General features: G+C 38.7%; 1 protein-coding gene across 2 annotated transcripts in view; it reads left to right on the top strand.

Annotated features, from left to right (window-relative positions):
- Window positions 1–1,395: 1,395 nt before the first annotated feature.
- Window positions 1,396–26,519, top strand: part of EFNA5 (ephrin A5) — a 270,379-nt gene continuing 245,255 nt past the window's right edge. For both annotated transcript variants that reach the window (XM_033110910.1, XM_033110909.1), the window contains exon 1: window positions 1,396–2,180. In XM_033110910.1, coding sequence (XP_032966801.1) covers window positions 2,056–2,180 — 125 coding nt within the window. In that variant the 5' untranslated portion in view covers window positions 1,396–2,055. The remainder of the gene's footprint in view (window positions 2,181–26,519) is intronic.

Below are 26,519 nucleotides of genomic sequence, written 5' to 3'. Positions count from 1 at the left end.
AGGAGATTAGGAAAACGCCTCTTTCTCGTGGAACAAACCAATCGGGTTGGAGTAAAGAGAGAGGAAAAAACCCCGATCCGTAAGCAAACGGCAAGCCGTTCCATGACTGGCTGCTCCCGGCACCCCCCCTTCCCAAGTAAACTGCACGGGCGGGGGGTTGGGGAGACGGGAGCAGCCCACATGACCCGGGCTGAGGCGCAAGCAGTGCTGGGCTCGGGCTGGCGGCGCCTCCCCCTGCTCTGTCCAGAGCTCACACCCGCACTCGCGTTGCCTGCCAGCCCCGCGCCCTGCATTACACGCCCCTACACCCGCCGTGCGGCCCACGTTCACGCGCGCAGCCTCGCGCTCTCGCGCGGCTGCTGCTGCTGGGTTGCTGCTGCTGTCGGCTTTACACGCAGGTCATTAACGAGGGGGCGTGCCCGAGGAGATTTTTCCCATAAAGCATTTTTTCTGTCTCTCTTTTTTTTTTCTCGTTTGCAAAACTGACTTTTACCCTTTTCCACTTCTCGCCAGTCGTTTCAATCCCTCCCGGGCTGCTGGGGCTGCTGCTGCTGCTGCACTCAAGTTTATTTTCCCTCTTGGTAGGGGTTTTAGGATTCGGTTGGTTTTCACCTCTTGTTGCTGCTGTGCCCAAGGAGGGAAAGGGGAGCAGCTGCGGGAGGATCGGAAAGGTTTTCTGATGTAGTCATCGGGGAGGTGCCACACTCTCGTGCGCGCTCTCTCTCTCTCTCTCTCTTTTCTCTCTCTCTCTCCATAACTGATTGATGCGTCTCTACAAGTTGCTGGGCTTGGGGCCGGACCCGTTGGAGTCGCAGGGACACTTCTGAGAGCTCATTCGGGGCTCTTGGCACCGCGTCTGGGGGCGCAGTCTTGCTCCTGGAAGGCGATCGGAGACTGACATCAGCCCATCCAGGAGTTGGACGGATTCATTTGAAAGTGATTGTTTCCTCTCCCGCTCTCCAGCGGAGCTGTTGGGTTGGCGTCGTCCTGCAGGTTTGGGCATCCCAGCTCCACCTGGCTGGCTGGTTCGTAACCTCTGCTCTTCATTCACTCTGGTGCACTCACACCCGGCGTAGAAAAGCGAGAAATCCCCGAGGCTCCGCCAGCGCCTGCGGTGTTGTCTCCCGCCGCTGCTGCCGCCGCAGTCCGACTACGCCGGGGAACCTGCGGGAAGACGCGAAGACCCAAACTTTTCTTTGAGGTTTGTGAGGCAAGACCGTTCCTCACCAGCTTAGTTGCCGCTTAACCAGTTCCAGGACGCCGGCGGGGCTGGGTTTGTGGCTCCGGATCCCCACCCTTCTCGGTTCATCGCCCCGAATTCGCAGCACCTACGACTCCTCCGAGATTTCCAGGGGTTGCCCAGTTAAGGCACAGAAGAGGCGGTGGAAGAGGGTTTTCAGACTCCTGGGGCCACAGGCGCAAAGCCCCACCCCCCCATCCACAAGGAGCCATCCTGCAGTTTCCCACCGGCCGCCAAAGTAACTTGGAGCGAAGCGGGGCGCAGTGCGAGGGCCCTGGGCGGCGGCGGAGCCGTCCTCAGCTCGCGGCGCCAAAGCTGAGCCGGGCCCGGCGGGCCAGTGTATGTCTCCCCGCGGCCGCGGCGCGCAGCTCCCGGTGACTGTGCAGCGTGCGCCGCCGCCTGCCCTGACTCGCGCTGCCACCACCGCCCGGCCGGGCGCACACCTCCTTCTCCCGGGGTGACCCGCCTGCCGCCGCCGCCCGAGACACAGCTTGGCACCCCTTCCCCCGCCTTCGTTGCCGCCACCACACGCACGCTTCTCTCCATCTTGTGATTTCTTTTTTCTTTCTGAACCCTCCAGAGGGGGGTGCGAGTTTGTCTTTAGCCCCTCCACTCCACTGTCTTCTATTCTTCTCTCTCTCCCCTCCCTCCCCAGCTTGGTGTGTGCCTCTTTCTTTTATCGCCCCTCTTCATTGTTATTTATTCATATTTATTTGGCTCCCGCTCTCTTGCTCTCGCTCTGCCCCTCCCACCCTCCGGATCCCTGCTCTCTTCCCCGAGTGGCGCGTCCGGGGCTCCGCCGCTGGCCAGGCGTGATGTTGCACGTGGAGATGTTGACGCTGATGTTTCTGGTGCTCTGGATGTGTGTGTTCAGCCAGGACCCGGGCTCCAAGGCCGTCGCCGACCGCTACGCCGTCTACTGGAACAGCAGCAACCCCAGGTAAGGCAATACTAGAAGGCGAAGAGCCGGGGCTACCCGGGCCTCGGGGCCCTGCCGAAGGAGCGCGCACCCTCGGAGACTGCGTCGCCCGGGCGCTGATGGCTTTCGAGGCGCCCGCGGGAAGCGCTCCCGACGCGCCCCTCTTTGTTAAACCACCGTGGAGCGGCCGGGCGCCCCTGGGTCTGCCTAGACCGGCTGCCTCTGCAGAGAGCGAGGAGACTCGGAAAAGGCGGGAGCCGGGTAGTGGAGACTTTCCCGCTTCCCCTCCCGGGCAGGCTGGCCAGCATCCCGATACCAGCGCAGGGCTTGGGCACCGGGAGCCCCGGATGCGCACCGCCAGGAGCTCCCGCCTGCAGCGTGGGCGCGCAGGTACTGCAGGGAGAGCCCGCCAAACATCCCCGAAGTTTTGTTTTTTTGGTTTTTTGTTTTTTCATTTTAATCTTCTCTTTCCTCGGTGCGCTCAGAGAGCGCACGGGCTGGGGGAAGTGAGGGGGCCGGGAGTCGGAAGCTTTAGGTTATTTTCCTCTTTGACTGCGAGCAAATCATCCGGCGGGTGGGTCGGTCTGGGCCCGACGCTCTTGGCAGTGGAGAAAATTCTCCCACCTCCTCCACCCCTGGGTGGGCTCAAGGTGCCAGAAAGTTTGATCTAATGTCGGGTTACGTCATGTGTGCGGAGAAAGCTGCTGGATTTGGCCTAGCTTGGAGGTGGGAGCTCTTCGTCCGTGGCCTGGCGGTGTGCAGACAGAGGAACACGCGCGGTTACCTGGAACCGTTTTGCGGCGGTGCCCGAAGCCCGCCGTGTACGCGGAAGGCTAGCGCGCCTGCCGGACCACGGCCACCCGCAGACATCCCTTGTTCACCGACCCTGCAAGTGGGGTTGGGGTGGGGGTTGTCCAGAGTGCCGGAAGGACCGCTCCAGATCCAAAACAGCTCGGAGCCCTGCTTTCTCCCGGGCCTGTGGACAAGCATTCGGCTCCGCCGGTCCCACATTGCTCAGCCTCTCTAGGACCGAGTCCAGCTTCCAGCTGTGGGCTGGTTTCGGTGCCTGCCCATCAGGGAAATAGCATCGATTATGCCTAAAATCTCAGGTTTTTCTCTGGGCAGGAGGGGAAGTTGGGAGGAGAGAGACAGGAGACCGAGGGGAGAGTTTGGTTGCTTCGCGCCCAGCGCGCCTGGGGAGAGGGGTCCGGAGGGCGCTTCTAACGCTTTCTACCTCCCGGTGGCCCTCTCCGAGGTCCTCTTGCCTTCAGACGTTAAGCAGGCTTTGGCTGGGTGGGGTGTAAGTGGTGGGGGGGTGTACATTCCCCACTTGAAGTAATGTCAGCTCAGAGGAAGACAGGCAGATTTCCCCACAAGCGGTCCACTGGTTGCCGAGAGAAGAAAGAGTTCTCTTCGCCCTACTTCCCCAGGAAAGATAGTCACACCCAGATAGCCCAAGTCCTAATTGCATCGCCTGGCAAAAGTGGAGACATTCCTGAAAGTTTGGTTAAGAAAAAAAGTCTCATGGAGGTGGGTGGTGGGATGGGAAGCTATTTCTTCTTTGACATGCCACTTACCACTATTAGAAAAAGAGAAAGAGAAGCCATCCTGCCAGAGGAAATGCCTTTTATTAAAGCTGACAAGACAAATAGAGCAAGCTTTGCAGTTGTGATGGTGTTAAAAGCAAGCCTCATTATATTGGTTGGTTTTATTCCCCTTTGGGCTTTATTAGACAGCATATACGGAAGAGAGGAATTTCTATTTCTAAACTTGAGCGCCTTATTAAATAAAACAACGGTGAAATGGCTTAGTTGAGTTTGGGACATTTTGCTCTTGGTTGTCTTTTCTTTCCCACTCCAAATTTCACACTGTGATCTTTTTCTCATGCTATTAATTTATTTGGATACTTGGCTGTTCCAGTTCCTGGGTTAAAACAGTAAGAATCAGCAACATCCCTACTCTACCCCTCCTTCTAAATCTGTCAAGCTAGTCTGAGTTTGAGGACATTTTATCTTAGGTTATCTCTGTTTTATACGTTTGATACTGTCATTTGTTTTGAGATTAGCACATTGATTTTTGTCACAGGTCATGTTTTTAATAGATATGCCTTGCCTGCAGAAAACTCTTCTGCTCAGGATGCTGCCACGACAGCTTTGAACCTGCCCAGACAAAGTTTATCTGTAGAATTTTAAAATACCAAGAGTATTCTCAAGTCAGTATTCTGATTGGAGTTTTGTGAAAATACCTTTCTGTTTGATCATTATGATTTTGATAATGATCAAAAGAAAGAATGAGGTACCCCTGCCTCCTAAGAGAGTTAGCCCTAACTTTAGTGTTCTTAGGGGTGTATGGATTCATTTATCTTTGTAGGTTATTACACTAAAACTCACTTTAAAAAATAATATAATTTGAAAGGTAAGTACTGGGAGGCAGATTTATCTCTGAAATGTAGAATAAAATGGTACTTTTTTTTATGCATTAAAAAAGTCAGCTTGGATGTAGTTTAAAAGAAGCCAAATACAAAATAAGTAGTTTAGAAATAAACACAGTTTATCACAAAAGATAGGAAGTATCTTAGAAAATTTGCACAGGTTTACTAAATCTTATAAATTCAGTGTTTTACATTTCCTTTTCATGTATGTTATCCTTTTACAAGGTAATCTAGCCATGACTTTTGGTTTTACATAAATCCTATCTTTTAAAAATTTGCTAAACTAATAATGTAATCAGAAGACTTCAACTTTTGGAAAAAAAGTGGAAAATTTTAATTGCAACTTAAATAGATTTAAAAAAACTTTCTCTTAGAAGTAAAGGTCAGTGGACACATTTAACTGCTAATGATACTGTGCAAGATGAAGAAAATATATTTTAGCTTAAACTAATGGACTTTAACTTAAAAATATATTTAGGCAAAATTAGAATTAAATATTGTGTCTTGATCGCAGGGTTTAAATAGCTTATATTGTAACATGTAGTCATAGAAGTTTATCCGCTACTTCAGGTTTCGTTACTCCATTGATACCTTAAGCATCCATTGATCTGGGTCCACGGAAGAAAAAAATATTAAACTTATTTGCTGTCAGACTGTTTTACTGTTAGAATCTATCTTCCCATGTATTCACTTCTGGGAAGTGGATGTTCAATTTTCAAATGCTGATAACTTTTTAGTCGGCAGTATTTATTGGGCGATGGGCCAAACTGATTTTATGTTTTGAATTGGCACAAATCTCTGAAACAGTAACTGAGAACTATCAGTCGGAATGGAAATATATAACATTTGCCTAAATGTATCTTCCATGTTTTAAAAATTTGAAAATCTATATGAGTTTCACCTAAGTAGTGAGAGTAATAGAATGATCCTTTTAATGTTATGCTGAATTCTGAACCGGCATGTTACTAAGTAACTTTGAGTAATGAAAAATCCAAATCAAGGAGAATATAACTGTTTGTCCTTAATTTCTTTAAGAATGTAAAAAGCTTTTAAATAACTTTAAAAAAAGACTTGCAGTAATAAAACTTTATTTACATTTTCCCTTAGTAGCTACTCTTATACAGATAGAGATGAATCAATATTAAAAACATGCTACTTAATCTGAAGCATGCTGTAAATGGTTGGGTACTTCCAATGAGAATATTCTTTTTTACACTGTATATTGAAAAGTTCTTGGATTCTTTTGATCAGCTGCCAAAATGATGCTAGGGTAATTAAAGATGTTTTCTACTGGTTGGCATTAGTGGATGGAATAGTGACAAATACAACCAGCACACTTTAAGAATACTGATTCTCCTTACTTTAGTGTGCTTTGCTTCTGTTAAGGTTTCATTCTCACCAATTCAAACTGTTAATCTCTTACAGGAAAACCTACCTCTGTAATTCACCCGGGTTTTACTAAATTTTAACCTAATCATATGTTCTTTGGGTTTTTCAATTCTTGTAGGGACTTGTAAACTAAATATTTCATGTTAGAGTAGCAGGTAATTGACACCATTTAGTTTTGTTAACCTGTAATCTTGGAGTTGTGAAAGTGAATGTGAATTCTAGGTCAACACTCCCAAATCCTCCTGGTAGTATACGTCATATATATGTATAGGTCATATGTATGTGGCTAAGTCGAGAGAAGTAATATTTTTTTAATTTTAAATACCCAGTAGGAACATTTATTTTAATACTTCTAAAAGATACTTCTCCGTGCCTGATGATTTGTTATAAAAATCAAACCCATCAGTCTCTCCCTGGGTATTTTTCCTCTTTCAAAATTCACTTTTTTCATTTTAAAACATTTGACCCATCTGTGTTTTAATATATGTATACCAGTATACAACACTGTGCATTTTTCCACTGACAAATACATGAAATAAGTTTGGTTTCGATCTAAGAATTTGTTTTGTGGAAAGATGTAAAGTTGATCTTGGTTTTAAATGAGTTTTATCACCAAACTTATAAAGGATTAACTTTAATTTTGAAATTTTCAATGTTTTAAATAATATTTTTATATGTTAGAAACAAAAGTTCTTCAACCAAAAGGCATTACTTAGGATCTTTTAACTTTATTAACTTTGAGCCTCAATATATCAGCTTATTAGACATAATGGGGTAACTTTATTATTTTGATAGTTATATCAGAATTTATGTAAATACCTAGTTAAAATAAAGTTGTATGATGGAGATGTATATCTCATGTTTTCACCCTTATCCATTTATAGGAGACCTATAAAGTCCTAGAAGTGAATCCTCCTCTCCCCCTGTTTTTATCTAGAAATTTGTAAAGTGAAGTAGGCTTCTTGTTTTTGGCCAGTTTTCCATTGCAATTTGAAAAGCAAAGTTAGCTACCGAGATGTTATGTTCCATCCATTTTATTCATTATATTGTATATTCATAATAAGCTATCAGGAAAAGGTCTTTAGGTGCTTTTTGAGGTACGCTTGTCTGTGTAGTCTAATTTGGCATTTCCAGTGTGAGACGAAGGTTAATAAACTCCTTGTGATGAAAAGCATCGGAGAGAGGCTTCAGTAGTCCATTACTCCCTGTTAGTTGATTTTAGTTAGTTGTGGTATTAACTAAACCATTGACTCCTTGAACGAATACCTAGTTGCCCTGTGTGTTCTGGCTGATAATCAATAGCTTTAGAGGCTTCCACCTTTGAATGCCGAGAATCAGGTTTGGGAGGAGCACTTAGTATTTGGGGGCAAATTAACCTTGTGAATTTCTTGCCATTTAATCTCGCAAGATGCCTTCTGAACAGGGATTTCATTGCATTCTGTCCACTGGCCTGATTTCCTGTTGGATAGGGACAGATAAAGATGAACACCTCCTTTTCTCCCCTGTTGCTATGTACCAGCCTCATGCTGGGCCAAGAAAATGAATGAATACAATTAGTCCTTCAGGTGTCCTGGTCTTTGCCAGCTTGGGAGAAGTATATACCAAAAGAAAATACCTTTGAGAAAGAAAACATTGAAATATAAAATGAACAAAACATAAGAAAATGTTAAGAAATCAATTTTACATCTGGTAGCCTTGGTCTATTGCTTCATTCCCGCCCCTGCCCCCCCCCATACAAATCGCTTACTTAATAGGTTTTTTTAAAAAGATGACACTCAACCCTCTTCATTTTTGTGTGTGTCCCTAAGTACAGTGAGGAAGGCTCTGGTCACTTACCCAACATAGTCAGGATCAGTATTTGGGACTGAGAAAAATTGCCTTTTAATCATTTGTGACGGATAACACCTTCATATGCAGGTATAAAAACCTCAAACAGGAGTATAAGAGTGAGGTATTAATATTCACTTTTAGTAATTTGTCTTATGATGGTGGTCTTAGACAGCTAAACATCAATAAATTACTGTCTCTTTTAAGGGCCTGACTTATGTTATTAGATTTATATTTTTGTCTGCTCCTCAACCTGTATCCTGAGCTATTTTGTAGAAAAGTTTCTTGTGATTAATTTGAACTTCCAGTGTTTCTGAATGGGATATTACTCACTACCAGATCTGTTTCCTCTTAAATTTGTCTGTATTTAAGTTTTCAAAATGAAGTCAGTCATAACCAAGGCAGCACAATGACCCAGAAGCACCTAGTTTAAAGTTAAAAAGTAATAATGCAAGTTTTTCTATACCATAACTATCCTGCATAGTTTGCATCATAAACAAACAAAATTCCTTATATTTTAGTGTTATTGATAATCTATATTCCTTATTGTACTTTGAAGAATTTATTGTAAATTACTGATAATCTCTGCACTATTTTCTAATCTGAAATGTGTGTGGATGTAAACTCTTGATTTTGAGGCATTTGACTGTAGTTTTCAAACAGTGAGCCATAGATTGCAACAAAAACAGTATTTTAAAATAGTGAAAATTTCTAGTTCAAGTTAGCGAGTTGCTGAGAGACAGTCGTGTGTGTACCACAGCGACGGTTAGCTCAGCCAGCCTTCATTCCGGTAGAATTCTATCATTTTCAATAAGGAAAAATAAACCTTTGTCATCTTTAGAAACATCCTTCATACAATTGACAGTTGACAGCTTGAAGAAAATGTTACTGTCAGGCCTTATTTTCTACTCAAGGGAGAAATAAAAATAGTTTTGAGTGATTTAAGACAATCTATTTAAACATTATTTCAAAACGTAGGAAATGTTTTTAATTTGTGTATGTATGTCATAGAATTAATGTGCCATTTGCTTCAGGGAAGGTCAACAAAGTACAATTCAAGGAGAGATTGTCTAACAGAGTATTTAATTTAAAAAGCCAAATACACTTGATGTGTTTGTAACAGGATATCACTGGACGTTTTATAGATAAGATCCTTTAAGAAATACAAGGTATCGATATTATACCTATTATTATTTTTTAAGAGATCTGATTTCCATGGCTGATCATGATCCTGGTATGATGTATAAATGGCAATTTTGGTCATGTGATATCTCTTGTGTATATGTGTTGGACAATCAAGTTATTGGCACACAAAGATTAGACCTTTTTAAAAAATTGCTTCATTATTAATAATTTTAAATAACTGAACAGTGTAACCCATAAATTTCTTTGTTGAAGTGCATGAATACATATTTAGGGATTAGAAAAAAAAATATAACTAAGTTCTTGTTTCCCGATTTAGAAAAGCTAGGTTTTTGGCTTCTTTCAGTTAAATCTGCGTTTTTCTTTTTTTTTTTTTTTCTAGAAGCAGCCATCTTGTTTTAAGACCGATTTTATTTCTTTCATGAATATGGTCCGGAAATGAATATGGACGATAGAAAAGGACTAAACCACTGTATAATCGTTTTGTCAGGGCTCCACATTTAAAGCTCTAACTTAAGAGTTATTTGTGAGCTCATTAAAATGCTATCTTGTGTTTTGTTGACAAAAAAGGATGTTTTAACTTAGTAATAATATATTTTAAACCCAGGCACATTACATTTTAATGTTAAATATTGGGCTGCACCATGTTTACATATATAATTTCCTCTTGAAGTTTATATCTGATTGTTAATTCCAGAGTAACGTATTAATAGACTCTATTATTAACCCAAATCCTGATTTCCTTTTTCTGACTGTACGAAGTACTCCCTTTTCTTTGTTGGTTAATTTTTTTTTTCCAAATTGCTCAGTGGTACCAGAAATCTTGCTTCAGTAAGAAGTATTGAAAAACCGTAGGCACCAAAAAAAAAAAAAAAAAAAAAAAAAAAGAAAGAAAACCCAAATAAACAGCATTTAGGGTGCTTTAAGAAGCAGTATATGAAGTCAGAGCCTTTTTGTCCTTGAATTATAGGCTTTCACTCTCTTATTACTAAACCGCTCTTGTGAGTTCTTATAAAAAATTATTTTAGAAGTAACTTCTATTTGTTATTAAAAATTATGAGCATATATCAACTAAGTGTATATCAACTGAGTCTGCTATATTTTCCGCCATATTTTGTATTTTTGAATACATTTGGTAGAACATGTTGCCTAATAAACTTTACCAAAAATATATACTACACTTCTTACTACTCTGTTTGATGATTTCTGGTGACATTATTCCCATGTAGTACAGTAAGAACAGAACTTCTTTAAGATTAATTTCAAAGTAACCTGACTCAGTCAGTCTGATTAAATTGGGCACAGATTGAATATTACTTATGTCGCAGATTGCTTCAGTTCATTAGAAGTAGGATTTTTGGTGGTTGCAGATGCAGTATAAAAGGTGATAAATAAAATACATGTTTTAAGAATGGATATACATCTCATGGACTTCTTATTAAATAGTCCAGGTGTGAGTTGACAGTTTTTGTACTGAAATGCTTTCTTCCTCTGATATCTATAATCCATTTTTCTTGGACTGTTTGAAGAAGACTAAAATAACAGTGTTCAAAGTGGCCCTTTTGTTTTAAATGGACAAATACTTTAGTTGTTTTCTTGTTGCTTCTAAGTTGTCAGTGTCCATTTGATGTTCTATTAGTGACTTTTTTATATGTGTCGAAATTATAGTTAATAATTAGCTCTTGCCACGTACCATGAAAATACAGATTATGAGGTAAATAATATTTTCTCATAGGAAAAATGCAGTTTTGTAGTTGGAATAAAATAAAGTCATGGCTTACTTGGGTTGGATAATTACAGTGCAAATTTTTATCTATATTTTGATGGTAGTGGACATGCTACTTGATGTTGCATAGACCCAACTGGGATGTATGACTGTCACATTTACTGAACTTTAATAATGTATAGGGTACTTAACCTTTTGGTTAAGATTTTATAGTATTTAATTTTATGGAGACAAATGGGAATGGGAAAAAAAGGAAAAATAATTCTAAATATGGAGAAATTATCCTTCGTGTTTAACAATTAGGTTAAACAAAGTGGGAGCAAATGAGCCTAGTTTCCCTTCTATTGTTTCAGGGCAAGAAAATACAGGCAGATGTTGCAATGTGGAAGCTGTGACCTCTGACCCACACAGCATGTCTAGTGCCATAGATGGTGGTCCTGAACCACCATCCTAGCAGGATGCTTTTTTGAAGTGACTGACATGTTGAGATGAAGAACCTTGAAACTGATTCTGTAACTATTTGCAGTTCTCCACAGTATCAGTTTTTTTAGCTTCAATTTTAGGTTCCTCACCTTACCTTCCATGAAAAATGTTTCCTTGTTTGTCTCAGAGAGTTTTTGTGACTTCTGGATCTCTGTAGTCACTGTCAATCTTTGCCTCCCAATAAATTTATTAATCAGGTTGGGATAATGGAGGAGGCTTAGATGTATGGTTCTGCTTCATCAAAGTGTTTGTTTTATTAAGCTCCATATATATATGTATAGTTATTATTATTTTTAAAGACAGCTGAAAGGCCTTTTCTTTTAGTCTCTGCAATCTCACCAGTAATCCCTGGGTTCAGACAGACCATTAATGTTTTAGATACTGTGACATTCAATGTTTTCTTCATATATTTGTTTACTGTTACTGCTTCAGTAAACTTTTATGCCTATTTCAGTAGTTTTTTAGCAGGGGCTCCATTTATTAATATTTAGTGACCCAGCACTAAGAGGGGTACAGTTCAAATAGTCGTGCTTCTGACAGGGTTTTGTGTCAAACTAGAGAAAATAATAGGGAAATGGAAGCTGCCCAAATGTGTCTCCCAATTACTAATTAATCAGGCGAGAAAGGACCTCAGTGACAGGTCTGGTGTCCGCATGACAGCAACTTGGGGAATGCTTTATTTTAAATACTGTAGAAAACAAATTAAAGTAAGCCTCAAGGAATGTAGCACCCAGATATCTGACATCACAAGTGCTATATTTTTAAGTAGGTGAAAAGCAAAGTAATAAAGAAAAAAACTGAAATCTTTGTACTCTTCATTGATAATATCAAAGCATAAAGCTATTTTAAGGAGTGTTTCCCTTATTAATAAGCAATGAATTTATGCTCATTTATATTATAATACAGATATGATCGTATTCTTGGTTTCAGTATTGATGTAACCTTATATACATACTTTTATTGTCCATAGAGACTCGAGGAAAAATTTAAGAGTTTTTCTGTCATAGGCCGGTCAATATTTTGAGCATTACTATAACTGAAGAACAAAACTTTTCCCCCCACTGCAAATATATGTTTTTGCTCTCCCAGTGTTTTTGCTGAAGCCAAGCGAGGTTCCATTCTCTTCTGGCTATGTTCCCACAATGGTTGCTGGACCCATAATTAAATGCCTGTTATTAGTGTATTTTTTTCCCATAGCATTTACAACATGAAAAGAAAAACGTCTTGTATGGAACTATAGCTGTCAGGGGAACAATGAAAACTAATTACACACTCTGCTATCACCATTGTCAACTATGCTTTTGGGAAAACAACAACATGACAGTGTGTGTGTGTGTGTGTGTGTGTGTGTGCGCGCGCATATATGTATACAAGATAGTATATATGTACATATGCAGTTAGACAAATCTGATGGCTTAACTTTAAACTCTGAGTTCCCTGAAGCAAAAAAAAAAAAAAAAAAAAGAGGTATGAAGGATAATCTAATCCAGTTAATTAAAAAGAAACAAAGCAATTATTTTATTGGTGAAGGGGAAGGTGTGTGTGTTGCGGGGTGTGGGGGGGTCCCTGCTTTAGTATCACTCCTGTATAATATGGACTGAGATAATAAGCAATTTTTATGACTCTGAGTATCTCATTATTTTAAGTATTAGTTTGGAATGGTCTTGTCTATGCTATTAACGTGTCTGATTATTTCTTATAGTCATCTCTTACAAATTATGTCTTCACTTAGCTCTAGATTTTTGTGTTGATTTCTGGTTATTTGAGGACTAATCACTTTGTTTATTTGTTATGTAGATCTCTCTATCACTATTTTTCTCTTTTGATGGCTTTGTCCACTTCACGGTCTTTGGGTCTGTGTACCTTACTGGTAGGTGGGTTTGAAAAAGAAAATAAAACTAAAAAAATGACTTTTCTTAAACTTATAGCAGCTTTGGTATGAGATTCGGTAAGAAAAGACTTTGAAGCTATTGAATAACATGAGGTTTTGGAATCAATTTTGGATTTCAATCATCCATGCCTTCCCTGTTCTCTGGTACCACGTAGAATCAGGGCTTGGCCCTATATAATATTTTCCATTACTGTTTTGATTCCTCGGGTCAGTTCTCTTTACTATATTTAAAACTGAAGCCAAGCGGCTGAATTCAGAAATTATATGTTGAGTTCAACTTAGTTTTCCAAAGTTTTCAGATTAAAGCAATACTGTAGCTAATACCTAACAGTAATAGTGTCTTGCTATACTGAATATCTAAGTTACGATTGATAAAACATTTATTGAGAGATATGTACAAATACGGGCAGGATACAGCAGATTCAGAGATGAATAAGAGAGCATCTGCACCCTTAAGGAACTTGAAGTTTTGTGCAGATAGAAGAATTTTATACTCATCATCACAATGCAAACTAGAAAATACTGTAAGAAATCTTCACTGTGGATTTATTCAGCAAATATTTCTCGAGTGTCCACTATGAGCCCTGTGTTGTTCTTGGTGCTGGAGACGTCTCAGTGAACAGTATAAACAACATCCCTGCCATCAGGGAGCACGTGGTTAGTGATTTCTAGATCATTACTTCTCACACTCTAATGTGTACACACATCCTCTGTGTGGGTAGGTGGGTAGGTGGGGGGTGGTGGTCTTGTTGAAACACAGATTTTAATTCCATAGCTCTGGGGCTGGGCCCCAACGTTCTGTATTTCTCACAAGCTCCCAGGTGATACTGATGCCGCTGACCTCTGAACCGTAGTTTGAGCAATAAGGTTCTAGATACATCAGTGGGAGAGAGATTCCTGCTGGCTCCTCATCAAGGACTCTCGGTTGCATTTACCCTGAACTTTCTGTACAGTTTTACAATGTCTAAAGTGGCTCAGTATTTGCATGAATGAAAGGTATTGGTCTGAAGGCCTGGCAATCTTCATTTCTAGCCACTTTCTCCCAAATCTCAGACAAATAAAATAGATTTTTACGTTGGAGGTTTATGCATCATTAAAAAATACACCCACCAACAACAGTAATAGGCCAGGGATGTTGTTGTAAGTCAAGGAGGATCCTATCATAAATGCCCAACCCATTTATTTGCAAACCCTTCCCAGATGTATTTTATATGGCAATGCCAGGATTACACCTCCAAGACAGATTTTTAACACTTTCCAATTTAAATCCATATGTTGAAATGGACCCCGAATGTTCATTTTACATGCAGCATAGACGATGACTAACAATTTCTCTGTTCCCACTGCCTCGGTTTCTTGTGGGTGGCTTTCAGGAGCCTACACTTCTGGTGGAGTTATAAAAAACTTGGGGGAAGAATATCTTCCTTCTCTAACATTCTGTGAGTCTAGTGTCCATAATGAGAAAACTTTGTTCCTTTACACTTGATAGTAGAAAGTCTGTAAATATGCTTCTGCTTTTTCACAGCATGTATATCATTTGCTTTTACAAAACAAATATTATGTGATGCTTGTATTAACAAGTAAAGGACGGAGTTAGTTAAATTCAGATTACTCTGCCTGCTTACTTTTGGTTGTTTTCTTCACTGTGTATAAATACAGTATCTCCTGACTGAACTTCAAAGTCTGTGAAATCGTCTATAAGTAGACTTACTTATCCAATAGCCCGCTATGAAATGATTATAAAAAGGAAGATGAAACTGTTTGTACTGTAAATCAGTTCTATTTTGATGAAAACAACCCGAAAGAGGGACAGGATGGTAAGCACTCTTAATTCAAGTATCCTTTTGTTTTCATAATAATTTTTAACCAACTCTTTTTATAGTTACTTCTCAAATAGAAGCAAATCTTTTCATTTTTAAATCCTTGGTAAAAGGATTTAATTAAAACATTGGGCAGCATTTTGTAAGAACTATGAATATTATTAAGAATAGTAAATCAAGACATTACTGCTGTGCTTTTTTTTTTTTAGGCTTGTGTTTGTGCTTGCCATGGTGTAAAGAAGTGTACTGAAGCAATGACTTTGAGGTGATGATAACTTAGACTTTCTAGTTTTATGATTATGGTAGATAAAGAAATGCAAGACTCTTCAGTGACAATGTGTGAACTTAAGTGGTTCCTAAAAGAGAAATGTGGTATGTGCTTAGATTATTATTAAAGTTAGAAATAGGTAATCTTCATCAATTCAACTAAGTCATTTGCATATCTCTAAGCAATGGCTTTGTTCAAAATGGAGTTGATATACATAAGATTTTTGGTCATTGCCGTGTTTGGTTAAAGTAGAAGATGCTCAATAATTCTAATTATTGTTTTTCCGCTCCATTTTTTTTGTTTTAAAAAGAGAATGAATACATAAAATGGTTTTTATTTAACTCAAGGTTGTTATTAAGAGTAATTTGTTATCAGATTAACAGGTTGTAACCAAGTTCTTAGGTACACTGATATGTGTGATTTACAGGTTGTTTTAACTGCATAAAGTAGAAGCATTCATGTACTTTTTTTTGTTTTGTTTTGAGTTTTTGTAATAGCAGATTTTTGGGATAGAACTTCCAAAGCACTTGGCTGTTGTATAGACAAGAGCTCAGAGAGTGAGATATTATAAAACTTACATCAGATGGGATTTTTCGCTTGTCTTTGTTAACATTTTTTTTATATTTTAGATCTAGTTAAATTTTAGTTCTCGTTGAGTCATAAGTATGCCATTCGTAGTGATGAATGTGAGCCTGAGTTTCTTTATCCTCGTAAATAAATGGGCACAATAAGCATAATGCATCCTTCAGATTTGTGAAAATTTAACGGAAAGTATGTCTGTGACAGGACTTTACAAGCTGTTAAAAAAACATTATGGGAAGAATAGAGATTAAGAGGGTCACCTTACTATGTACTGTATCTCACTTTATAATTTTATATATTCTTGTAAGTTGCATAGAAAATATATTCTTACAAATGAAAACATTTTCAAAGCATTATGGAAGAGTTGACATTTTAAAAGATAGACTGAGTTGTATTATTTTATAATATATGTTGTCCCTGATAGATATGATTTATGCATTTACAATGGGTTTTCTTTGAAAGGAATAAACATTTTAGGCTTTATCTTGTGATTTCTACAAGAGTAATAACGTGCGTAGAACAACACTTGAGAGGCAAGTTGGCTAGGACCTTTTTCCCATCTAGGACCTTTTTCCCAGAAAGGAATTTTGGATCTCCTTTATAAAGTTAGTCAAGTTTATTTTTAAAATCCTCTCGTCCCCTCTCAGTTTGTCTCTTCTATATGTTTTCCTCTTTAGACTTTTAAAACCCTAATATTCTGCTATGGACTTCACAGGTATAATGAGATATCTTCATGTCAAAGGAGAACTTAATGAATACCAACACCCTCTTGGAGAATGCTCATTTTTTCCAATGAGGAGCTTGTTGAAGCAAATCAGTTCTGTCTGGAGCTGTTCCTTGTAGGCAGCCTGACTGTCCCTTGGACCCTTGGAATCTTCTGAATCCTACCGCCAAAAGAACATGTTTTAACCTCCTGACACCACTGTGCTTACAAAAAACTCTTTATCAACTGCTTTTAAACTTAGTACATATTAATTATACACACATTGATGTTAGGAGCCTGAATAGATCATAACAGCATCTAGCTGAGAAAGGAAACAGAATTTGTCAAGGAACATATATTTTAATGCATTGAAACCTGAGTAACACATTACTGTCAAAGGGCCACTTTCCTGTACAATCGTCTGGTGGTTATTCAAAGCAGGTTTTACTTCATATGTTTATAGTTATTTAGGAGAATAGCAAATGTGCCTGTTACTTGTTTTAAAATTGCAATCATATACTTACATAATTATTTTATAATGTTTTATAAACCTCACTTATGCAAAAAAAAAAAAAAAAAAAGTAATTCATAAGGGAAATTACCAATGATCCTTATGTGCAATGCACAGAAATTTAGTGACAATGGAGGGCAACACTTGGCCAGTAGCAATAAAAATATTGAATATAGTAGTATTTGCAATACCAAAATTATCTGAAAGAGCACTATAACTCTGTGTAACTGATTTCCCTTAAAAACACAGTGTTTTAATATTTAGAATTCCTATGCTCCGTGAAATGCTAGACCTCTGTTGCTCTTGTTCTATTTCATACAAAAGCGTGTTTCTTTTGTCCTGCTAAATTGGAAGTTAAGATTTGTCAAGGGAATGAGCTTGCTATGAGTTTATTTCAAGTTTAAAACTGTAATTTTATGTTTCTTGGATTCGGTGTCTGATGAATGATTAATGGTTACAATTCCTCCTGTGTTCCAGGCTTCCTTTCTTGGCAAAAGGGTAGTCAAGAAGTTTAAATTTTGATGACTTACTTATTGACACTTTGTATTATTAAAAAAAATAATTCCTTATACTCTCATATATCAGTTTAAAAATACCAACCACAGACCTCATCTCAGCTAACCTGACTCAGTATTTTCTTTCAAGGAGAGCATGTTGATTGACCAAATTGAGTGTATAGCGATCCAGGAAGGCCTTAAGATGTGGAAATGATTGGATTGAGTTGCATGTTAAGTATTTAACTTTTATTAATATCGTAAATAATGTAGCGAATATGAGAGCTGAACATATTTCAGTGCATTTGATGAATTGAGACAAACGTGATAGAACAGGTTGTACCTAGTATACCTACCCTTTTACTCATAATTTTTGGAGAAGAGGTGGTTTGAATTTTCTTCATTTCTCTTTGTGAAATGCCAAATTATGTCAGTGCATTTTATATGTTTAGAATATAGATGATAGTAAGCTGCCCTTTAATGCTAGAGTTGTCGTAAGCTAGAATTTTTAAGTTTGGGTAGTTGCAAATCCTGTTCGGTTTCTCTCGTATTGAACTTTTCAGATCATTTGTCTCTGTCTTTATGAAAATATTGTAAAATGTGAATGGAATGTACAGTTAGGTCTTTAAGCAAAAAGAACAAAGTCTACTTATTGATTTGAATAGAATAAGGAGCAATTGGTTACAGCAGACAACTACGAATTTCTTCCCTCGGGTATCTAACTGAAATCTCTAGTAATTTCATATGGTCTTAATCATTTTAGTAAAATTTCCCAACTGTCACTTTAGGTTAGTTTTATGACAATTGACTTTTTTTTTTTCTTTTTTCTTTTTTTTAAGAAATTAAACCAACTAGGAAAATACAAAAATATTTACATTTAAGTAATTTTGTTTTTAATATAGAGAGTATCTCTGTATTTATCTTAACAAAAGGCAATGTGAAGCCACAGGAAAACTCCACTTACTCCAGTATGGTGTTAGAACCAGCTATGTGTCCCACCCATCCCATTTCCCACCAGCCATCCCGCAGTAAGCTACTTCCACTGGCAGGAAGAGAATGTTTGTGATTTTTTTTCAGCTATTCTCTTCAATTTCATACATCAACCTTTCCAATATTGCCAAGATAGCAGACACACATGCTAGTATTGACCAGCGCACACTCATAATTCAGGGTGTTTGGTAATCACAACTTCATTTTTGGACACATTTGAACTGGTAGTGTACACAGATCCAGGTTGGAGTTCAGTCACGGGTTTGGACTCAACTTCACCTAGGGCACTAGCATTGCCTTCCCAGGAAGAATAGGCAAACGTTGGCAAGCTCTGGGTGGTTGAAAGGATCACGACCTGCTCACAAGATATCCAGGGGTCACATGAAGTGGATTTGCTTTGCAGCCTGACACGGAGTTTTAAGACTTTAGTCATCGGTGTTGCAAAGTGATTGGTTCTCCGTCTTATAAATTGCTAATGAGTATTGAAAGTCTAACCTGTTTTGTTGAAGAGCCTCCCTTGTTTTCTCTGAGAAAGTGGTTTGGACAATAATCTATTTACTCTATCTCTACCACCCTTCTTCCCCCTTGTTAAAATAAAATCTAGGAACCTCTGGGGACTCCCAACTGTTGAGTTCTGCTTGGAAGGATCTTTAAAACAGTGGCTCCAAACTGAAGTAAATATTGACTGGGTCTGGGGCTGAGCCCAGCTCAAAGCCTCCCATTGTTCCTCCTTAGTCAGCACTCCAGAGCCGGCTGAAGTATGCATGTGTTAGGGGGAAAAGAAAGGCTGCGGAGGGCAATGAACAGGGAGGGCCCACAGCTGAACTCGGAAAGACGCCCTACAGAGGAAAGGGAAGCCGACTACAAAGCCAGCAGGCGCTTATGTGGGTTACGGAAAATTTGGGAGACCGAAGTCCAGAAACACTGCCCACCCTATTTCAGAGACGTTTAAGGTACATGAAACTGTCTTGGTGAGTCTAGCCTGTATCTGAGTGAAACCTCCAGGCCAGCGATGCCGTCTTCTCCAGGGCAAATGACACGCAGAATTTTGGTGGACTTGAGAGAGAGAGAAGGGGTAAACCTAGATTCCAGCACAGTCCTTCTCCCTCCCTAATACCTGTTTGTTCTGAAGCTTCTGTCAGCCTTTCCTCCTCCAGCTGTCATGTCGGATTACACACTCTCTTGGGTCTCCTAAGTGCTTTGGCACCCCGGGGGTATCCGATGGGCGAGGGAGAACCATATGCCAACTAAATGAAAGTTCTAAAGTTCTGAAGAGGACACATTCTTACCGTATGAAAAAATTGAACTTTTTTTTTTTTTTTTAAAGAAAATTAAATCATTTAAATATGGAACAGCTTCCCTTGTTTAAAGTACCGTACTTGGAGTAAAAACTGGCTGTATTTTCACTGTTCAATTCAAGAACCCAAACAAACAGCTGGCTGACTTATGTTTTAGTGAAAACCACCCCAGTACATTTATGAACTGCAAAAGTAAACATCCTTAAAAAGAAATTCTCATGTGTCCTGACTGCAAAGTGATTTTTAATAAATGCGTAGTACAACCAATAGCGCATTTGGATTGTTATTCATTTTGACTGATATTGTAAGTACCCCTTCATCTTAATGCCTGGTCTTGTGTGATACTTGATGTGTGCGTGTCAGTGCTAAAGACCACGTTTAGGCAAATACCAAGACAATTAGGAAACTCATTAATTCTCAAGGCAGTGATCAAAATGTTCTGCTTCGCTGAGGCCACTAAAAATGAACAACAAATAATGTCACAATAAAGCATGGAATGCTATGGACTGAGATAGAAAGTACATCTGTTCAAGGGTATCAGGAACTACTTCCGGGAAGAGGAGAAATTTAGTCTAGGCCTTGAATGATGTGATTTTAATAGAGACGGAGTGAAGTAGTAAAAGAGTGTTCCAGGGATCCATAGCAACAGGAGTAAAGACCTGCGGGATGTGACCTTGTATACGGACTTGCAGGGGGGTGGGGGGGGTATACAGAAAGTGGTTAATTCAGAGTGAAGGGGAGCTGGTGAATGTATGTGAAGCCTGGGCGGGTTAGCTGTGTTGTAGGGTGTCACTGTGAGGCTTCGTTTCTAATATCAGGGAGAAGGGTCATTGTAATGGATTATTCTTTGTAATGGATGAATTAACAGGCTCGTCATATGTATTATAATTGTTCTGCACTGTTGTGTTTCTCAGCCACTACGTAATTGCTTTGTAAAGAGAACTGAATACTAGAAAATGTTGAAGGTCTTCAAATTAGGCTTGGTTTGTAAGTGGTTAGGTGATGGTAAAACTCAGGGCAATTTTAATATTTCCAGATGGAACCTGGGGGTGCTCTAGTATATCTGAACTGTTTCACTGATTTTTGGATTGAACACGTGTTTTCAAACTTGTTTTTTAGCCAAAACATGGTTCACAAAAATCATTAGCAGAGACTTATGTAAAATGGAAAAAGAAAAACAAAGCCCACCAGACAAACGTCAGGCTATCTTTAGGAGAGACTGAGGTCAAGGGCTCTGCCCACCCCTTTTCTCAAGCTGAGAGAGCTGCCAGTGACCCCATATGGCCTTCTGAATCATATTTTTAAAGCCCCCTAGTAAAGCCCTTGCGTTCACTCAGAGATGAGTGGGAGTGATTCGCTTTTGTTGTAGGGGGCACAGAAATGCTCCTGTCCCTCTCTAGAAATGGAGGCTTTTCTGAATAGCTCCCGTTTATTGAGCACTTACTGTGTACCACGCACAGTGCTTTACAGACTTCACAATCATATAAAAGCTGACAACAGCTTTTATGAGGGGGATGTTATCATGATCCTTGTTTTACAGATGAGAACACTGAGTTTTACACACTTTGAATTTGGCTGGTAAGTGGCCCTTCCACCACTTAGCTGGGCTGTGTGGAGTGACACACTTTGTCTAATAGAACTCAGTGCAATGTTGAAAGGTGACGTTGGGGCAGAATTTCCAAGCAGGCGCAGTGGAGGAGAATGATAGAGACTGTATGCTAATATGAAAGGACGGTTGAAAATGCACACTTACCTTCCTTCTTGGTGAGCATTTAATGATCTGAAGAGGCAGTGAGATACAAGTGTTGCACCCACAGCAGATTAATACAACCAGGGGTTAAATGTTTTGTGGACTCATTCTCTTTAGCTCATTGTGAGGTCATGTGTATATACAGTGTGTGGTGTGTATGAAGGATAATCTGACTGCTAGGCCATTCACATGCCAGCTGGTTCTCCTCTTCTGCATTTAGGTAAGCTTGGTTCCTGAGAGCTGGCCGAAGTAGAGAGCTATTTTTGAAGAATTTCAGAAAAAATTCTGAATGTTCCTTGCATAAAAGTTTCAGTTTAACAGTCACATGGTCAGGAAATTTTTCCCTATTTTTAATCTAAATTACTACACTTTCAGTCATTTTTGGTTTGCATAATAACAATACAGATTTACTTAAAAATTTTAAATGCAGCTTTTACTTACTCCACAGTAAACACATTTTAAGCAAGAAATACATGGGTTTTGTGATTTTTTTTTTTTAAACCATAGGGAACAGTATATGAATGCTTGAGCTGACTCTATATTCTTTTGTGTCCCAAATCCCCTCAACCCTGTTTTTTTCTCTTCCTGTTTCTTCCTTCCATCCCAGGAGTTTTTGCCCTATAGCTTAATAGCCAGTAAAATTTTTTTTCCTGGTTAGTTTCAAAGACAGAAATCTCCTGATAGAATGTAGATGGATCAGGTTCTCACATAATCGCCAGAGAGACAACATGGACGGGGAACAAAGAGTTTTGTCACCTTATCCATTATGGATATCCGCTCTGCCAGACAAACCCAGGTCTTCTGGCTGAAATGCGTGCCTGGACGTATAGGCGATTCATTCTTCATGCACCGCCCTTCGTACCTCTGCAGTGTAAGTTGTCACCCCGCCTTCTATTCACTTGTTGGTATGAATACTCTGTATGTGGATCATACTGTAGTGTGTGTGCTATCTGCATCCTTGTATGTGTTCTGTTCCCATTGCTAGATTATAAGATTCTTGAGGTCTGGGATGGTGGTTTACGTGCAGAAATGTTAGAAACAGGTCTGCCCCATGATGGTGAAGAGCCTGAGGTTCTGGGTTCAAGTTTTGGCTCCTCTAACTCTATGCCTCAGACCTGGACAAGTTACTTCACCTTTTCCTGCTTCATCTTCCTCATCTGTAAATGAGAATATCAATGTATTTATAAAGTTACTGTGATAAGTACATGCCATGTTACATGAGAACAATACTTGGCACAAAGTCTGTGGTTAGTAAATGTTAGCTGATAAATACTTTTGAATGAATTTCTGTATTTTTTCATTAACTTTTCATGTACAAAAATATCTTATATGCTACAGCGATCTGTCAGGGAGAGAGCATTGACTAACTTTGGAATTGGGGTGACCTGGCTTCAAAGGCCGACTCTTTAACTTTCAGTTTCCATTTGTGTGAAACATGGAGGATATATATACTATGTGATGATTCAATGAGAAAGTGAATGCATATAAAATGCCTGGTGTATAATATTTCCTCAGCAAAAGCTAGATATTATTATTGTCTTCTGATTAATTTGGAGAATTAATCACTCGAGTGTTAACCTATCAGATATATTGTCTGCCCAGAGACTTCCTTTCTTCATTTCATTTTCTTGCCTGCCTGTTGCCAAATGTTCTGAACTCATGTGTTAATTGAGTGAAAATCCTTTCTGATTTTGTCAGTTTGAATGATAAGGTAATATCTTTAAAAATATATATATTAAGGCCTGGGGTCAGATAATGTGGATGTCACTTTTTCTTTTCTATCAACAAGACGTTTGACCTTAAGCAAACATCGAGGAACTCTGTTTTTCATCTTTACAAGGTGTTTGAACTAGTTGATCTCTTAGGCTAGAGTGTCTGACTCAGAAGATTTGAGATATGTCAAGGCTTTGACACTGCTTAACTGTTTGACCTTGGGCAAGTCACTTAACCTTGGTCAAGTCCAGCTTTCTCATCTGTGAAATGGAAGGATTGTTGTCCTCTGGGAGGTCATTTTCAGCTTCATGAATCTTTTGGTCTCTTTAATTTTCTTGGTTAAAACATATAATTTACTCCCCCCCCCCATTTTGTTATATTAATGATGATGAATATATATATATATATGATGAGGAATATATATATGTGTGTGTATATACGTATATGTATGTATGTGTGTGCGTGTGTGTATATATATATATATGGTCAAAAACGTATAAAGTTTTGAAGACACATGGGATTTTTTTTTCAAAAATGACTTTAAAGATTATTTTCAAAGTTTTGTTTCTGTGTTACTTTAAACATGATTTTAAGGATTTATCTTGAAAACCATACTCCAGTTATAGCTAATCAGTAAGAAAAATAATGTGTGACATGTATCCAACTACCCAAACTGAGCCAGCCACCCTCATCTAAGTTGATGAGTCCAATCATGAAATATGACACAAGGAGATTTTGACTGAATTGTGTCTGATTAAAAACTCTCATTTTAGTTTGGTTCTAAAAATTAAGCGTTTTAAAAAGTCCTTCAAAAGTAAAAGAATCTAGACTAAAACAAATATATTTTCAAATGATAGCTATATGTTCTGTCATAAGTTGATTTACTGAAACTGTTTGGTTTTCATTTGTTTTTCCTTTGCCTTTGGGAGAAGATAGGAAGTAGAATATGGCAGACTAGACAATTGGATAAATGTATAAGTATTGGAAGACAGTATACCATATATAATATAAATCTTTATCATAAGTTATGTAAATATAACTCCACCATTACAGTCTTCTGTTCTGTTTTATGATATAGCTCATCTAATTTTGCATATTTATTTTTACATATGACAATTAAAAATATATAAATAATGTTATAATAGACTTCATAGTATGAAATAAACATTTCAAAAATCACTTTAATAATCAGTAAAAACCTAAGTGGACAAGACACACTGAAATCTTTAAAATAAGTTCCAAGATGCCAGTTCACTATACAAGAAAGAATGATTCAGCCAGAAAATCAATGAAAATATTAAGTAAGTAATTAAATGCGTTTGCATCGAGATGATGGTAAATATAGAGATAGGTACATAACTAGTAATGTGCAATTGTTACCTAACTCACCTGTTTTATGCCTGCCTTGCATTGAACAGACCTGCTTACGGAGGAGAAATTGTCTCATTTATTTGGAGATGGCTGGCCCACTTTAGGGTCTATTTTCTCAGCAGTTTCTAGTCAAATTATTCCTAATCAGTTTCATGGGTAGATTGGACTGGATTCACCCCATTTCCTGTGGCAGTGTGGGTTTTCAGTGGGCTAATCACAACCACAGAGCACGAAGATGTGTCCTCTTAGAGGTTAGGTCTTATTCTCATCCAAGCAGATTGATTTGTGAGTAGCAACCATTACCGATAGCGGGATGTGTGTTTACCAGTGTGTTTCTGCATTTAGCAATTTGTAAGACATGATGTTTCTCATTTCCTTGTTACCTAATAAAGCAGTCCAAGTTTAACTTTTGTAGAATCTGTTTTTCTTTTCCCATTAGCTTGTAATTTTGTAATCTCTTTATCAGAATGAATATTAAAGTAAGTTTATTTTGTCAATGTTTGTGTCCAGTTAACAATATAGTTATGTTGATTAAAAGACATTGTTAAAATTAGAGCTCATTGTAATGACAGTGCTAATTATGAGACTATGATTTTAAACTATGTTTCTTTTTTTACAAATACGGATTTAAACGGTCTAAATCCATTATAGACCGTTGTACCCATGGTGCAACTATGAGATGCTGAAGAAAGTATATATATAGTAGCTGTATGCCTATTGAAAAGTTTAAGTGCCTGCTTCCTAAGTTTGTATAATTATATAAGAGAGATGCATTGATATTAGTTAATATTTAAAATAATGTTATTTAAATTCACACATAAACTGCTTTTTATCTTATTTATATTGTTATCAGAATAACACCATTACAGAGATGCTATTTTTAGAAAATAAGTCGATGATTTGTATTCCAGGATCCTTGTGCATGTCATAACTTTCACTTATATATTTTATTTAAACATGCTTATTAGCTAGGCTGCAATGTGCTGATAATAATATTCAAAAGTCCCGATTCCAGTGGAATTTATATAATAAAATTACTATTTCTAGAGGAACTTGAAGAACTGATCTCAAATGATCATACTTTACATTCACAAAAAAATCCTACATGATAAAGCTTTTTCAATAAGTTTTTTTTTCCATATTTCTTTGGAATCAATGGAATTCCATCTTAAGAACCAAGTTCAGTGACAGTATCCACTGGTAGTAAGTAGCAGTATTCCCCATATAAAATACTTTATATCTTCAGAAGCCGTAGTTTTAATGTTCTCTCCATAGCTACCTTTTTCAATACGACACACACAACACAAGTGAATGTGGGTGACCCTTCCTATCTCTGTGTTTACAGGGAGATCCAGGAACTCAGGTAGATTTGTAAAAAAAGCAAAAACAGAGCTAGCAACATGTTTAATCAGTGCCCTCCCCCATTACATTTTAGCATCCCTCAATAGTAACTTCTTACCTCACTAAAGACATCACATCCGATACATTGTAATTGCCTTGGTGTCAAGGTCACACTTCACTAATCTCTGTGTTTACTGTAGTTAGCATAGTGCTTGGCACACAGTAGACACTTTGTAGCATTTTAAAATTATGAGATTGAATGCTGTTAAGCATATAGTATTTGTTTAGATTCTGCTCATTTTTCATTTCCTGGAAAAAGAGCTACACTTTTAGTTAATCCCCCCCCTTTTTTTTTAATTGGACAGTTGCAAGCCACAGCTAACCTGCGATTATTCTTCAGAGTAGAAGTGAAAGTAGACGCTTATTACTGTTTTTCCCAGCTGCATTGTTTGGTTTCAGCCTCTTAGGTATTTGAAGAGACAGAGAGATGATGGCAAAACAGGTGACAGTCTTCAGGCCACAGGGAATGTGTGGTCAAATGAGTTTGTCTTTCTTAATGTTACTGAATCCTCTGGAGAAAATGGTGATAGCTAAATAGATGCTTAGGTCAAGGTTTAGGATGGTCCTTT

The sequence above is a fragment of the Rhinolophus ferrumequinum genome, chromosome 7 (assembly GCF_004115265.2).
Source record: "Rhinolophus ferrumequinum isolate MPI-CBG mRhiFer1 chromosome 7, mRhiFer1_v1.p, whole genome shotgun sequence".
In the NCBI taxonomy this organism is placed as follows: domain Eukaryota; kingdom Metazoa; phylum Chordata; class Mammalia; order Chiroptera; family Rhinolophidae; genus Rhinolophus; species Rhinolophus ferrumequinum.
This window is presented reverse-complemented; position numbering and strand designations above follow the sequence as displayed.